The sequence below is a fragment of the Balaenoptera physalus genome (assembly GCF_965194825.1).
Source record: "Balaenoptera physalus genome assembly, chromosome: 16".
NCBI classification, from domain to species: domain Eukaryota; kingdom Metazoa; phylum Chordata; class Mammalia; order Artiodactyla; family Balaenopteridae; genus Balaenoptera; species Balaenoptera physalus.
This window is the reverse complement of record NC_138898.1, coordinates 77899794-77913753: the sequence shown is the minus strand read 5'-3', so window position 1 is coordinate 77913753 and position 13960 is coordinate 77899794. Positions and strand designations below refer to the sequence as shown.

Here is a 13960-nt window from a genome sequence, read left to right as displayed (position 1 = left end):
CTGCCTTGTGGGCACGGGCCTCCGGCGGAAACCTGGCCGCGGAATCGCCTTCAACGAAGATGGCGCGGGGGCGGGACACGTGACTTCAGGCTCCACCCCGGCCCCGCCTCCCGCGCTCACGGCACCGGGCGCGGGGCTGTTGGCAGCTAGGGGCCCGCGGGAACCATGCTGCGGGGGCTGGCGGGCGCCTGGGCCGTGCTCGGCCCGCTGCTCTGGGGCTGCGGGCTGGCGCTGCTGCAGGGCGGGATGCTCTACCCCCGGGAGAGCCGGTCGCGGGAGCGCAAGGAACTGGACGGCCTCTGGAGGTTCCGCGCCGACTTCTCCCAGAACCGGCGCCAGGGCTTCGAGCAACAGTGGTACCGGACGCCGCTGCGGGAGGTGCGGGCTCTGGGGACGGGGACCAGGACAGGGAAGCTCCTGGAAGCCGGGTCGGGGGTGTGGGGAGACTTCCCCTGAGCCCTCGGAACTGCCGGCCAGGAGGAGGTTAAAGATGGACGGGCCTGTGGGGCTTGGGGTCGACCCATCCGGAGAGTGACCGGGAAGGAGGAAATGGGTGGGCCCGATGTCGGTGGGGGAGGCGGAGCCGGAGCAGTGTCCCGGCACCGACCTGGGGGCGGGTGGCCGCGCAGTGGCAGGAGGGGAGGCTTTGGACGTCTTGGGGCCAGCTCTGCCCTGGCAGGAAGGACCTTGGGTTCCAAGGTTCAGGTAGAGGACAGGGCTTGGCATCCAGCCGAGGACCCCCCTCTAGGTCTCCCCTCTGACTTGGATCGGGTGGGAACTGAGAACTGGGGCAGGGGCAGGCCTGTGTGCCCATCCGACACTCACCTCCCTTAGATCCTCTTTTTTCAGTCTTTGCCGCCCAGCCCTCATCGGCGGAGGAAGAAAGGGGCGGGCGGGGGCTGGTGCCAGGCACTTGCCCCACTCAGAGTTTCCTCAGGGAAGCGGCCCATGCGCCCCGGCCAGCCTCCCTCCCTGGGGCAGTCAGTTGATCATCTTCCTCTTAGTCAGGGTCTGGTTTGTCTCTGCAGATCCTTCTTGCCCTAGGCTGGTTGTGGCCATAGGCTCACCCCATTCCATGGAGACCCTGGTGCCTGCTGCCCGCTACCCTGAGAAAGAACTTATGGCCTCACCAAACCTTGGACACAAAGCATCCTAGCAGTTGGTCTCTCATCAGCAAGTTATCCATCCATTCATCCAATATTTGTTGAGTCCTTACTATGTGGCAGGGCTTGTGCCAGAAGCTGGGCAGACAGCTGTGAGGGACAGGAAATCCCTGCTTCCTTGGAAGTCACATGTGTCTTCAGGAAGCTCTTCCCCAGGCTGCTTCCAGACTCCCTGAGCTCTCTGCCCCACTCCTGCCTTGCCTTCTCCCTGAGGTGTTCAAGGGTGCGGAGGTTCAGGGGGTTCCCTGCGGGGCTCCGATTCACCTGGTTCTGCCGGGACGTCCAGAGGTCATATCTCAGGGTCCCTGGCCCCCAGAGGCCTTCCCTGGCCCCTAAGATAGTCCCCCGCCATGCTCCATGCTCTCTTCGTAGAGCTGCTCACCTGGCAGCAGAGGCCTTGTTCACTCTTCCATTCCCAGTGCCTGAAACAGCACGTACGTGTTCACTGTGCGCCACTGAGTGAGTGAGTGCGTGCGTGACTGGGTCTACTTCATGGAGTCGCGAAAATTAAATGAGTCAGTAAAAGACATTGGTCAGTTGCTGGTGGGGTGGCCTGGAATCCGGGAGGGTCTGGGAGAAGTCATCTCGTCCAGCTTCTTCCTGTAAGTGGGGTTGCCGGGGGTGCCCCTTAGCTTCCCAGGTGATCTGGACCTGATTCCAGTCCTTGTCTCCTCAGTCGGGCCCCAGCCTGGACATGCCGGTTCCCTCCAGCTTCAACGACGTAGGCCAGGATGGGCGGCTGCGGAGCTTCGTTGGCTGGGTGTGGTATGAACGGGAGGCCACCCTGCCCCAGCGATGGACCGAGGACCTGGGCACAAGAGTGGTGCTGAGGATCGGCAGCGCCCACTACTACGCCATCGTGGTCAGTGTAGCAAGCGGCAGGCGGAACGAGTAGGGTGCCTGGATCCCAGCCGTCACCTGACAGCCTGCCTCCTGCGGTGCCCGCGGGGTGGGGGGCACACTCACGCCCCGCAATGGGGTTCGTGCCCTGGTGGGGGGAGGGTGGCCTCATCTGTTCCCCCGGAGCTCCCTTCCTCCACTTCTGAGGCGGGTGGCAGCTGGCAGCCCATCCCGCCCGCTCCCCCCATACTGCACTTCTACGTGAGGGAGCGCCTGAGATGGCAGGGCCCCCTCCTCATATCTCCCTGTGTCTGCAGTGGGTGAATGGGGTCCATGTGGCAGAGCACGAGGGGGGCCATCTCCCCTTCGAGGCTGACATCAGCAAGCTGGTCCAGAGTGGGCCCCTGTCCTCCTGCCGCATTACCATCGCCATCAACAACACGCTCTCCCCCCACACCCTGCCGCCAGGGACCATCCTCTACAAGACGGACACCTCCAAGTGAGCAGCACCTCGCCCCCCTCCCCGCTCTGCCCAGTGGTCTTCCCGTCAGGGGCAGGGTGGCCTTAACAGAGGTGAGGCCCTGGCTCTGGGAGGCCAGGGAGACGTGTGAGCTGAGGTCGAAGGACCCAGGGCAAGGCCACTGCCCTCCCATCCTAGGTACCCCAAGGGTTACTTTGTCCAGAACACAAACTTTGACTTCTTCAATTACGCGGGACTGCATCGGACTGTGCTCCTCTACACCACGCCTACCACCTACATCGATGACATCACCGTCACCACCGACGTGGACCAAGACACTGGTGAGGCTCCTGGCAGGGTCTGCCGTCAGCCAGGCCCCCAGCGGCTTTGTTCCCTGTTTGGAAAGATCCCCTAGGAGAAAGACTGTCCCATCCACCTCAGCAGCTGGAATCCAGCCTGTCCGAGCTGGCAGAGGCTGCGGAAATCACCCATCTGCTCTGACTTCACTTTGGGAGCAAGTGGGGCTTGCCTCAAATCATAGCTCGTGGTGAATAATAGCCCAGGATGCAGGAGAACCCCGTGTCCGTTCCCCACTGTGCCGCCCTCACTTCATCTCCCCTCACTGCAGATTGAGCTCAAGAAATAAACGGCTGTCAGCTAGGGGCTCCTCAGAAAGGTGGCCTCAGGGCACTCTCATCTGTGTGACCCCAGGTCACATCCCTCCCTCCTCTCTCTTGTCTGATCTGTCTTGTCTCCTGCAGGGCTGGTGAATTACCAGATCGTTGTCCAGGGCAGTGAGCACTTCCAGCTTGAAGTGTGTCTCCTGGATGAGGAAGGCAGGGTCGTGGCCAAGGGGACAGGGGGCCGGGGCCAGCTGCGGGTGCCCAGTGCCCACCTCTGGTGGCCGTACCTGATGCACGAGCACCCTGCCTACCTGTACTCGTTGGAGGTAATGGTGGTGAGGATTGGGCTGTGGGAGGCCTTTTCCCCCCGTCCAGCAGCCCTGGCTTCAGCAGGCATGGTCCTCTGATCTTCCTAGTCAGTTGGATTGAAGAGTCCCCAGCCTGCTTTTTTCCAACCCTTGGTGGGGAGGCCCAGTTTGAAGAGCAGGCCCCAGGGGCAGGGTGGGCAAAAGTTCCTTCTTTTTTTAAAAAACTTTTTATTTTTTAACATCTTTATTAGAGTATAATTGCTTTACAATGGTGTGTCAGTTTCTGCTTTATAACAAAGTGAATCAGTTATACATATACATATGTTCCCATATCTCTTCCCTCTAGCATCTCCCTCCCTCCCACCCACCATATCCCACCCCTCTAGGTGGTCACAAAGCACCGAGCTGATCTCCCTGTGCTATGCGGCTGCTTCCCACTAGCTAGCTATTTTATGTTTGGTAGTGTATATATGTCCATGCCACTCTCTCACTTTGTCCCGGCTTACCCTTCCCCCTCCCCATATCCTCAAGTCCATTCTCTAGTAGGTCTGCATAAAAACTCCTTGTTCATGGCGGATGCCTGTACTTCCTGCATCTCTCTACTTGCCGTCCCAGAGGTGGGCTGCCGTGGTTTGCAAGGGGCCATCCTGCCAAAGTGCGGGCTGCGTGGGGTTCAGGCTGTCCAGGATGCCTCATGCCAAGTGCTTGGCTTTTGCAGGTGAAGCTGACCGCGCAGACGGCTGCTGGGTTTGTGTCTGACTTCTACACCCTCCCCGTGGGGATCCGCACTGTGGGTGTCACAGAGAGCCAGTTCCGCATCAACGGGAAGCCTTTCTATTTCCACGGGGTCAACAAGCATGAGGATGCAGACGTGCGTTGGGGCTCCTGAGTCCCTGGGGGGGGCCATTTCTTGCCATCCCTTCCTCCGTGTCCCTTGAAGTGGTTGAGGGCAGCTCAGAGCAGTGAAGCAAACCGCTCAAAACCACTGCTCAAAACCACGATGGGGCCTGTGCTTGGCCTGGATAGCGGGCTAACAGGGTGACTCTTGAGGGGCCCAGCTCTAGAAGGAAGCGCATCTTCAGCGGGGACAGGGGGCAGGGGCTCACGCTGCTGTGCTGTCCCCTAGATCCGAGGGAAGGGCTTTGACTGGCCGCTGCTGGTGAAGGACTTCAACCTGCTGCACTGGCTGGGCGCCAATGCCTTCCGCACCAGCCACTACCCCTACGCAGAGGAGGTGATGCAGCTCTGTGACCGCTATGGGATCGTGGTCATCGACGAGAGTCCCGGCGTGGGCATCGTGCTGGCGTGAGTGCCTGCCGCCCGCACGGCCCAGCCCGCCCAGCTTGGCGCCCTGTGACCCGCTCCCTTTCCTCCCCCTGCCCCGCAGCCAGAGCTTCAGCAACGTGTCTCTGCAGCACCACCTGGAGGTGATGGAGGAGATGGTCCGCAGGGACAAGAATCACCCGGCTGTTGTGATGTGGTCTGTGGCCAACGAGCCCGCTTCCTTCCTGAAGCCGGCTGGTTTCTACTTTAAGTGAGTGCCCCTGCCTTCCCCGGGTCAGGGGTGAGACCTCAGCCCGCTGGCCCAGCTCAGCCTCGGCTGGCAGCTGCGGGCGAGCTGCAGTGGGCCCTGGGGTGGGTGTGGGCTGTGAGAGGGTCAGCACCTGCTCCCAGCCCAGGTGCATCCATACCTGGTCAGTTCAGGGGACCAAGTACCCACCCACCCAGATCGTGATTTTAACCCAGTGTCTTCCTTGACACACCTGAAATGAAACCCAGAGTTAACCTAACCTATTTATACACATAACTTCAAATTAAGAACGAAAAAGAAATAGTGACGTGGCCTAACCATAATATAAAGGAGAGTCATTTGTAAAATAATCCGTGAATGCATGGGCCTAGACTCCCCAGAAGATCCAGTGAAGGGGTCAGGAGCTTGCACCTAGATGTGGCATCTCCCTGACAGCACAGCTACAAAAGCTGATGACGGGGGCTGGAAAGCATAGCTGGTGACTCTGATACCGTGAGCAGCATTTTCTTCAGTGCTGCCCTTTTCTAAAACACTGAGCCACCCCAGGTAAAGTTGCAACCAAAACCAAGTATAGTCTTCCCTCGATTTTTATGGTATCTCCGTTCCTGGGAAATTTAGTGCATGTTTGTTAAAACTGCACAAAACCACTTTGTGATGCTTCGGGTTCATCTGTAAAGGGGAATTAAGCTTTATAAAGCCGGCTTACCTAGGCATGTAATTATAAACAGGTTTTCAATGACGTGCATGTTCTAACCATTCTAAGTTACATTGTTGGATGGGACCAGGCCATCTAAAGTCCATGGTCCATTCACTGAATGCGAATAGCTTGTAATTTGTTACATTCGCCTGTGTGGCTTCACTCCTTGGAGCTTCACAGCTATTTAAGTCTCTAGTGAGTGCCCAGCGCACAGCCTGCCTCCCAGCCCCCGACTTAGGTGTTAATATCCATCCTAATCCACACCCCGTCCTATTTTCAAGAGCTTCGCCAGAGATGCAGAGCCCAGCTTTTGGCAGTGCCCAGCCCAAGGACCTCTGCTCTGTGCCTCCCACCCCTGGAGGATGGCCCCTCCTCTGGGAGGGATGGGGGACTAGGATCTGGGGAGGGAGGAAGGAGGAAAGAATGATGTCAGGGAACGTGATGCCTAGAAGAACATGTTTGCTTACCTGAAATACACTGGAAGGCAGGGAGGAGAGCGGTGTCTTGGGGCTTTTTTTGGCTGGGAAGATGGGAAGGAGAGGATGCGGGATGAGAGCCCTCCCTGGACTGACTGACGGTGCCCTGTCTTCTGCCCTCCGTGGACAGGACGCTGATTGCCCACACCAAAGCCTTGGACCCCTCCCGGCCCGTGACCTTTGTGACCAACTCCAACTATGAAGCAGACCTGGCGGTGAGCCTGGGGGTCTCCATGCCACGTCTCCCCTCTGCCTGTCCTCTCATCCTGCCCGGATGCTGGCTGACATGAGCCGCTGGGAGGGACCACGAGCAGCCAGTCCAACCATTTCCATAGATGGTCTTTAGGTTAAAGAGGACTGCCCGTCGATTTGCCAGGCAGTGTGGCTTCTTGAATCTAAGGAGGCTGGGCACAGGGAGGTCGAATTCATTCTCAGTTCAGACTCATCAGTTTTTATGCACCTCAATTTAATGTTATGCCCCTCAGTTTAATATGCTCAGAAAAGGGTAGAGGTTTAAGGGAGCCTAAAGTCATCTTTGTCCCGTGTTTCTCAAACCTGGCTGATCGTCAGAACCACTAAGGGAAGCTTTTTGAAAGTGTAGATACCTGGATTCTGAGATTCTGATTTAGTAAAGTCCAGGGTGGGAATCTGGGTTTTTAAAAAACAACTCAGTGATTCCCGTCATCAACCCAGCTTTGGGAACCGGACTAGACTAAACTAGATCCAGACCCTGGGATTGAGAATCAAAGGAACAGGCCACACAGCCGGCCAGACCCCACGGCCACCCTCACGGTCCCTGGGCGCAGCAGCCCCTTGGAAACCGTGTTGAGTTGCACGGAAGCTGTAAAACATGGGAGCAAGAAGATGCTCTTCGACTAGAGAACTGAGGCCAGTACTTAAAAGTGCTCCAGAGAGAGGAATCATCTAAAGGAGAAAGAATGGATGAGAAAACACTATGCACAAGTATAAATTGTGAGCACTGTCATTTTGACACGGATGGGACAGTTTGTAGCCCTGGTGTTCCTGTGCCATCCCTCGACAACGCCCCCTTGAAGGAGTGCGAAGACTGTGGTCAAATACCAGTGTGACACAGGCAGACCTGGACTTTCTCGGAGCCCAAGTGGTGTCCCTTCCCATTCTATTGGGCAGGGGAGCCTGTGCCGATCCCCCCAGAAGGTTGCCAGGCTCACCTGGTGGGGGGTGTGTGAGCCACAGTCATGGTCACGTGCCCACCCAGAGGCACCGCTTTCCACCTGCATCTTTCCGCCACCAGTTCGGAAAGGTGCCGAGGTCACTTGGGAAAGACAGACCACGACAGTCACAGTGAAGACTTTGGAGGTGAGTGTGGGTTCAGGTGAGCTCTGCTGCCCACCGCGCACCACACTGTTCAGACTCGAGGCAGTCCCGCCCCATCATCCGGGCTACCCTCCTAGGAGGGAATTTTCCAGCCACTTTATGGCCCACAGTCCTAGCTCAGGAAGGTGAATCAAGAGCCTTTGTGAGGAGAAAAACTGCCTTTGTCCCTTATTTGGGAACACTTTTCCAGGGCCGGGGGACAGCCAGTGACAGGAGCACAACCTAAAGAGGAACACAGTCGGGTTGGGATGGGCCCTGGGCTCCCACTGGGGCCAGCGCGCTGGGCACCCTCCCCTGAGCCCAGCTGCAGCCAGGTCAGGGGCACCAGCCCAGAGTTAGAGACTTGTTCCATTCAAGTCTCTTCTAACTCCATGTCCTATACGTGTGAGCATCCAACTCATTTCTTTTTTTAAATTAATTAATTAATTAATTTTATTTTGGGCTGCGTTGGGTCTTCGTTGCTGCACGTGGGCTTTCTCTAGTTGCGGCAAGCGGAGGCTACTCTTCACTGCAGTGTGTGGGCTTCCCATCGCGGTGGCTTCTCGTGGCGGAGCACGGGCTCTAGGTGCGCGGGCTTCAGTAGTTGTGGCATGTGGGCTCAGTAGTTGTGGCTCGTGGGCTCTAGAGCGCAGGCTCAGTAGTTGTGGCACACGGGCTTAGTTGTTCCACAATATGTGGGATCTTCCTGGACCAGGGCTCGAACCAGTGTCCCCTGCATTGGCAGGCGGATTCTTAACCACTGTGCCACCAGGGAAGTCCCCTAACTCATTTCTGCATCCCCTTCTTAACTGCTGTGCCAGAAGCGCCGCCCCCCCGCCCAAGTGTAAGTCCGAAGGCTATCCTACACTCTCCTGGTTCTTGAACACGTTTTAACCCTCTTCCAGGTGCCATATGTGGACGTCATCTGTGTGAACAGTTACTACTCCTGGTATCATGACTACGGGCACATGGAGGTGATTCAGCTGCAGCTGGCAACCCAGTTTGAGAGCTGGTATAAGACCTACCAGAAGCCAATTATTCAGAGCGAGTACGGAGCAGAAACCATCACAGGGTTTCACGAGGTAAGTAGTGTAGAACATTCGAGTTATTTTTTCACTCTCCTGGACCGTGATGTCATTCACTGCCCCAGGCTAGGAAGGTGCCTCCTTCCCGGTCCCTCACTTGTCCTGATGACCTCCTATAGCTCACCAGGCTCACCTTAACCTACCCCTCCACACGGCTGCCCTGGACTCAGCCTCTGCCTCACTTGAGTGGTCCTCAGACAGCCTCCCACTAGCTGCCCAAATGGTCTTTGGAACAAATCCAAACCTTGGGAGTCCCGTCACTGGCTTCTGGCCCACAGGACGAAGCCCAAATCTGTGGTCAGGGCTGTCAACATCCTTTGCCCTGTGCCATCTCCCAGGTCTTCATCCTCCTCTGCCTTCAGTCCTGGACCCTGGCCTGTTTTCACTGTGCTCACGGGCTTCTGCTCTGGCTTGGCCTGTTCCTTCTGCCTAGAATGCCCTTCTTAGCATCATAATCATCAACTAATGGATTCTGGTTTTTTTTTAAGGGATTATTTATTTATTTATTTTTGGCTGCGTTGGGTCTTCGTTGTGCCGCAGGCTTTCTCTAGTTGCGGTGAGCGGGGGCTACTCTTTGTTGCGGTGCGCGGGCTTCTCATTGTGGTGGCTTCTCTTGTTGTGGAGCACGGGCTCTAGGCACGTAGGCTCAGTAGTTGTGGCGCACGGGCTTAGTTGCTCTGCAGCATGTGGGATCTTCCTGGACCAGGGCTCGAACCCATGTCTCCTGCATTGGCAGGCGGATTCCTAACCACTGCACCACCAGGGAAGCCCAACTAATGGATTCTTACTCAGCATTCGAGCCTCAGCTTAGGTGGCCCCTCTTTGGTGAGGTTTACCCCACCTGCCTGGGCAGAGGAAACTCTTCCCCCTGCTCCATCTGTGTCTCAGCATTTCTCAGTGTGCGCTGTCATGATCTCTTTGGCTCTCTCCTTGACCAGACCGAGGGCTCCAGGAGGGAGACTAAATCCTATTTATTGTTGCTTCCCAAGCACTCAGCAGGGTCCGGCACACAGTGGGTGCTAAATGATACTTGTTAAGGGAATGAGTGAGATCTTGGAGCAAGATTTTGGTTTTTTTGGGAGTTTTTTTTAGCTGCGTCGCACTGCATGCAGGATCTTAGTTCCTAGACCAGGGATTGAACCCACACCCCCTGCATTGGAAGCATGGAGTCATAACCACTGGACCACCAGGGAAGTCGTTGGAGCAATGTTTAATCACTAGCTTTTTCTCATTGTTTTGTCCATTTCCTCACCAAAGATAGGCTGTTTTGTCTTGTGGGGATTGTTTTCATGTGGATTCTTGAACCCCAGCCAGCTGACACTCACCTGTCACAACGGCTGGGGTTCCTTGTTGACACATTTCTTCATTTGCTGATCCTTTGTAGGTTGAACAGTAACCCAAATGGACTCTCTTATTCTGTTCACACCCTTAAATTCATTTTGCCTACACAGAGTGCCACTTGGACAGACTGCTAACGTAGGGGGAAGTATCTTATGAAGATAAAGTATGTACATTTGTCCTCCCTCTTTAAAAAGGTGACCAACTCTGAATTTTTAACAAATTCTGAAAAGGACTTCCCTGGTGGTCCAGTGGTTAAGACTTCCCCTTCCAATGAAGGGGGTGTGGGAGCTAAGATCCCACATGCCTCCTGGCCAAAAAACCAAAACATAAAACAGAAGCAATATTGTAACAAATTCAATAAAGATTTTTTTAAAAAAAGGAAATTCTGAAAGAGTCTGGGTCAGCACTCTCTGATAGCGCCTTTGTGGTGATGGAAATGTTCTAGATCTGCACCGTCCAGAAGGGGAGCCACTGCCACGTGTGACTTCTGAGGACTTGGAACGTGACTGGCGTGACTGATATAGTTTAATGTAGTTTTAAATTTAAATAACCTCGTGTGGCTAGCATTAGACAAGGCAGGGTCATTTCCATTAAAACACAGTAAGGAACTCGACATCTTGCCCTGCCCTCAAATTCCACTTTGGAACTGCAACAAAACAGGGCTCAGTGGTACAGTTGTATCTTCGGTGTATAGTAGCTTTCACTGTTGTTGTTGTTCTGTATCTTTTTTTTTTTTTTTTGGCTGCGCCACGAGGCATACAGGATCTTAGTTCCCCGACCAGGGATCAAGCCTGTGCCCCCTGTGTGGTGCAGTGGAAGCACAGCGTCTTAACCACTGCACTGCCAGGCAAGTCCCTATAATAGCATTTTTCTCCCTATAATAGCATTTATATTTATTTATTTATGTATGTATTTTGGCTGCGCCAGGTCCTAGTTGCGGCACTCGGGATCCTCACTGCGGCACACGGGATCTTTAGTTGTGGCATGCGGGATCTAGTTCCCTGACCCTATCTTTCTCGTTTGCCACTTTGTCTCCAATGCCTGCCATATAAGCAGATACTAAATAATTATTTGTTGAATGGATGAATGGGCTAAACAGCAGCTACTTACCCAGACGAGATACAGATGAATCTGAGGCGAGTTAAATCTGAGTCACACTAGTTCTCAAATTATACACTGGCAGCTACTTCAAACTTGAGTTTTAAATTTATTATCCAGAGACATACTTTTACTCCTAGTGTAGTTCAGCTTTAAGACTGCACTGGGGAATAGAGATGTTAAAGATAAAGCAAATATTAAATTCTGTTTATGGGAATTCCCTGGCGGTCCAGTGGTTAGGACTTGGCACTTTCACTGCCGTGGGCCCCAGTTCAATCCCTGGTCAGGGAACTAAGAACCTGCGTGCCATGCAGTGTGGCCAAAAAAAAACCCCAAAACAGTTACTAATTAAGGTTTTGTTTTTTTTTTCACCCTGGGCTATGTCATACCCTGGCTGTGTCCCTACACCAGCATCAGCAAGTCCTGCAGTCACTATAGCCCACCATGAGGACAGATATTTTGGTCATCACGTGGATCTTTATTTTTATCTAACATTTACAGTCCTGCTTGTTCTGAGTCCTAAATTCTCTTTGCCTTGACTTCCAGGATCCACCTCTGATGTTCAGTGAAGAGTACCAGAAAGGCCTGCTTGAGCAGTATCACGTGGTTCTGGATCAAAAACGAAAAGAATATGTGGTTGGAGAGCTCATCTGGAATTTTGCTGATTTTATGACTGACCAGTGTAAGTGGCAGTTCGGTGCATGGAATGTACCGCTTCTCCTTTTTTCAGGTTGGCATTTCAGTTCAGGACATTTGGTTGTAAGAACCCTGGAAACAAGAGGGGGGAAAGCTGATGTAATCAATGCAGGCTACATAGAGGATTCCCTAGGAAAAGTAAGTTGTGTTTAGCAAGCAGCCATCACTTGCTGGCTGCCTAAATCATTTTATAAGTAAACAAGCAAATGGGAGAGGCTACCGTCTCAAGGCAGACATGGCTAGCTTACCTCTGTGTTTCACCACAGTACGAGGAAAAAGTGGACCTCGTACTGGATTTATTTGTGGGATATACTCATTATTCCAGAATAAGGTGCAAAGCCCGAGAAACTTCAGATATTTCAGTCTGTTTTATATTATTCACTTACAAAAGGCAAGTTCGCCAAGTACAGGTAAGTGTCAAAGGGTTTTGAATGTGGGAGTGTTTAAAAGCCTTCAAAGTGAATACGATCTGTACTTTCTCAAGTGGAGATAATGAGGGCTACTTCACAAAAGTTCCAAATGAGTTTCCCATTTCTTTCTACCCCTCTAGGTAACTAGCTTCTTGATATACCATAAACTTAGGATAGCAATCTGGGGAGGAAGGGAAGGATTTGGTAGTAGTGGGAATTACATTACATTACTTATGGGGAAAGACAGGTTTTTGGAAGGTTAAAGTTTTGTTTTGTTTTGATATATTTTTATTTATTTATTTGGTTGCACCGGGTCTCAGTTGTGGCAGGCAGGCTCCTTTGTTGCAGCTCGCCGGCTCCTTAGTTGTGGCACGTGAACTCTTAGTTGCAGCATGCATGTGGGATCTAGTTCCCTGGACCGGCATCAAACCTGGGCCCCCTGCATTGGGAGCACGGAGTCTTAACCACTGTGCCACCAGGGAAGTCCCTAGAAGATTAAGGTTTAATTAAAAATCCGAATGGGAGAGGTGAAGAAGAAAAGAGAGAGCATGAGCCTCCACTCTGCTTGGCAAATGAGATTCACAGCTCCTGGAAATAAGCTTGGATGGAAGTCTAGTTCTGTGACTAAGTGCACTGCTTTGTGTAGTAAGGAATTAGCTGTGTGACCTTGTACAAGGTACCTACCTTTTCACAAGCCTGTAAAGTGGGGCTAACGCCTACCACCTTGCAGGTTGATGCAGGGATTCCATTTGACGAAGCGCTTGGCACAGTGCCTGGCGTTTGCTTTTAGTGGAAGAAATTATTGTTGTCTTGAACTTTTCAGTGGGAAAGACCTGCTTTCCATTTAACAGAAGCGGTGGTTTCTCTAGGAGATGGAGGGGTTCGTTGGGAGTGTAGCTGCTCCCTTCCCAGCTCCAGCTCTGGCGGACCTGCCACCAGGGGTGGGGACCCAGCTGGAAGTCTGCCCAGCAGGACTTTAAAATCTACGAGTAGCTCCCACTTAGGCGCCTGTGACTGGTCAAGACTCTGGCTCCCACTAGCACAGCTGTCTCCTCAGAGAGGCGCAAGCCTTTCCAAGGGGAACTTCGTCTCAGCCCCGGTCCAGTTACCAGGCAGGTGGGTACCCATAATGTCTTAAACCTTATTTTGCAAGTAAAAGATAAATAATTTTGGATTATTTCCCTAAAAGAAGAAAAATTAACACACCAGGGAGCTAAGTGTTTTGGGGGAGCAGTGGTATTTAAATCTTTAACCCGTTAAGGGGCCACTTCATCAGATACCGCTTCAGACCAAGCATCTCTAAACCATGAGGACCTCTGTTTAGTGCCCAGCTTGGCTCCAGGCTGGTTCTGATTTAGCCCATCAGAAGTCATCTGAAATACCTTTTGCCTTGTTTTTAGCACCACAGAGGGCGATAGGCAATAGAAAAGGGATCTTCACTCGTCAGAGACAACCGAAAAGTGCAGCATTCCTGTTGCGAGAGAGATACTGGAAACTTGCCAATGAAACCAAGTACCACGGGTCAGCTGTGAAGTCACAGTGTGTGGGAAACAGCCCGTTTACTTTTTAAGCAAGAACTACCTCTCTGCCGACACGGGCTCTGTCAGCCCCTCCTTCCCAAGCAGGGGGCGACTTCCACAGGACACAGAGCAAGCGCTTCCTGGACTGTGCATGGCAGACCGGGAAGTTTCTGGTCTGGATTTTGTGGTCATTTGCTAGAAGGGAACGTTAGAGGTGAAAATAAAGGCTTCTGGAGTATGAGAATAAAGAGTTGGCTTAAAAGTGACCATCCATAAATTCAGTGATCTGTACCGCTGAAGCATCTGAAATTGTTCTTCTGTGTCAGGCTGTTTTCATGGCCTTAACCGAGTACGGAGTCTTGAGAAACCTCTGCTTC

General features: G+C 53.2%; 1 protein-coding gene across 1 annotated transcript; it reads left to right on the top strand.

Annotated features, from left to right (window-relative positions):
• Positions 1–94: 94 nt before the first annotated feature.
• GUSB (glucuronidase beta) lies at positions 95–13849 on the top strand. The gene is made up of 12 exons (XM_082432338.1): positions 95–378; positions 1840–2025; positions 2321–2502; positions 2662–2804; positions 3225–3412; positions 4113–4265; positions 4521–4699; positions 4782–4928; positions 6229–6313; positions 8339–8515; positions 11504–11639; positions 13464–13849. Exons 1-12 carry the CDS (start codon positions 166–168, stop codon positions 13631–13633), a joined length of 1959 nt encoding a protein of 652 aa, XP_082288464.1. The 5' UTR covers positions 95–165; the 3' UTR covers positions 13634–13849.
• The last annotated feature ends 111 nt before the right edge of the window (positions 13850–13960 follow it).

Coding starts and splice junctions, on each gene's coding strand:
- GUSB (XM_082432338.1), top strand. CDS start 166: ATGCTGCGGGGGCTGGCGGGCGCCTGGGCCGTGCTCGGCCCGCTGCTC. Junction 379..1,839: donor ACCGGACGCCGCTGCGGGAG/GTGCGGGCTCTG, acceptor TTGTCTCCTCAG/TCGGGCCCCAGCCTGGACAT. Junction 4,266..4,520: donor ACAAGCATGAGGATGCAGAC/GTGCGTTGGGGC, acceptor GCTGTCCCCTAG/ATCCGAGGGAAGGGCTTTGA.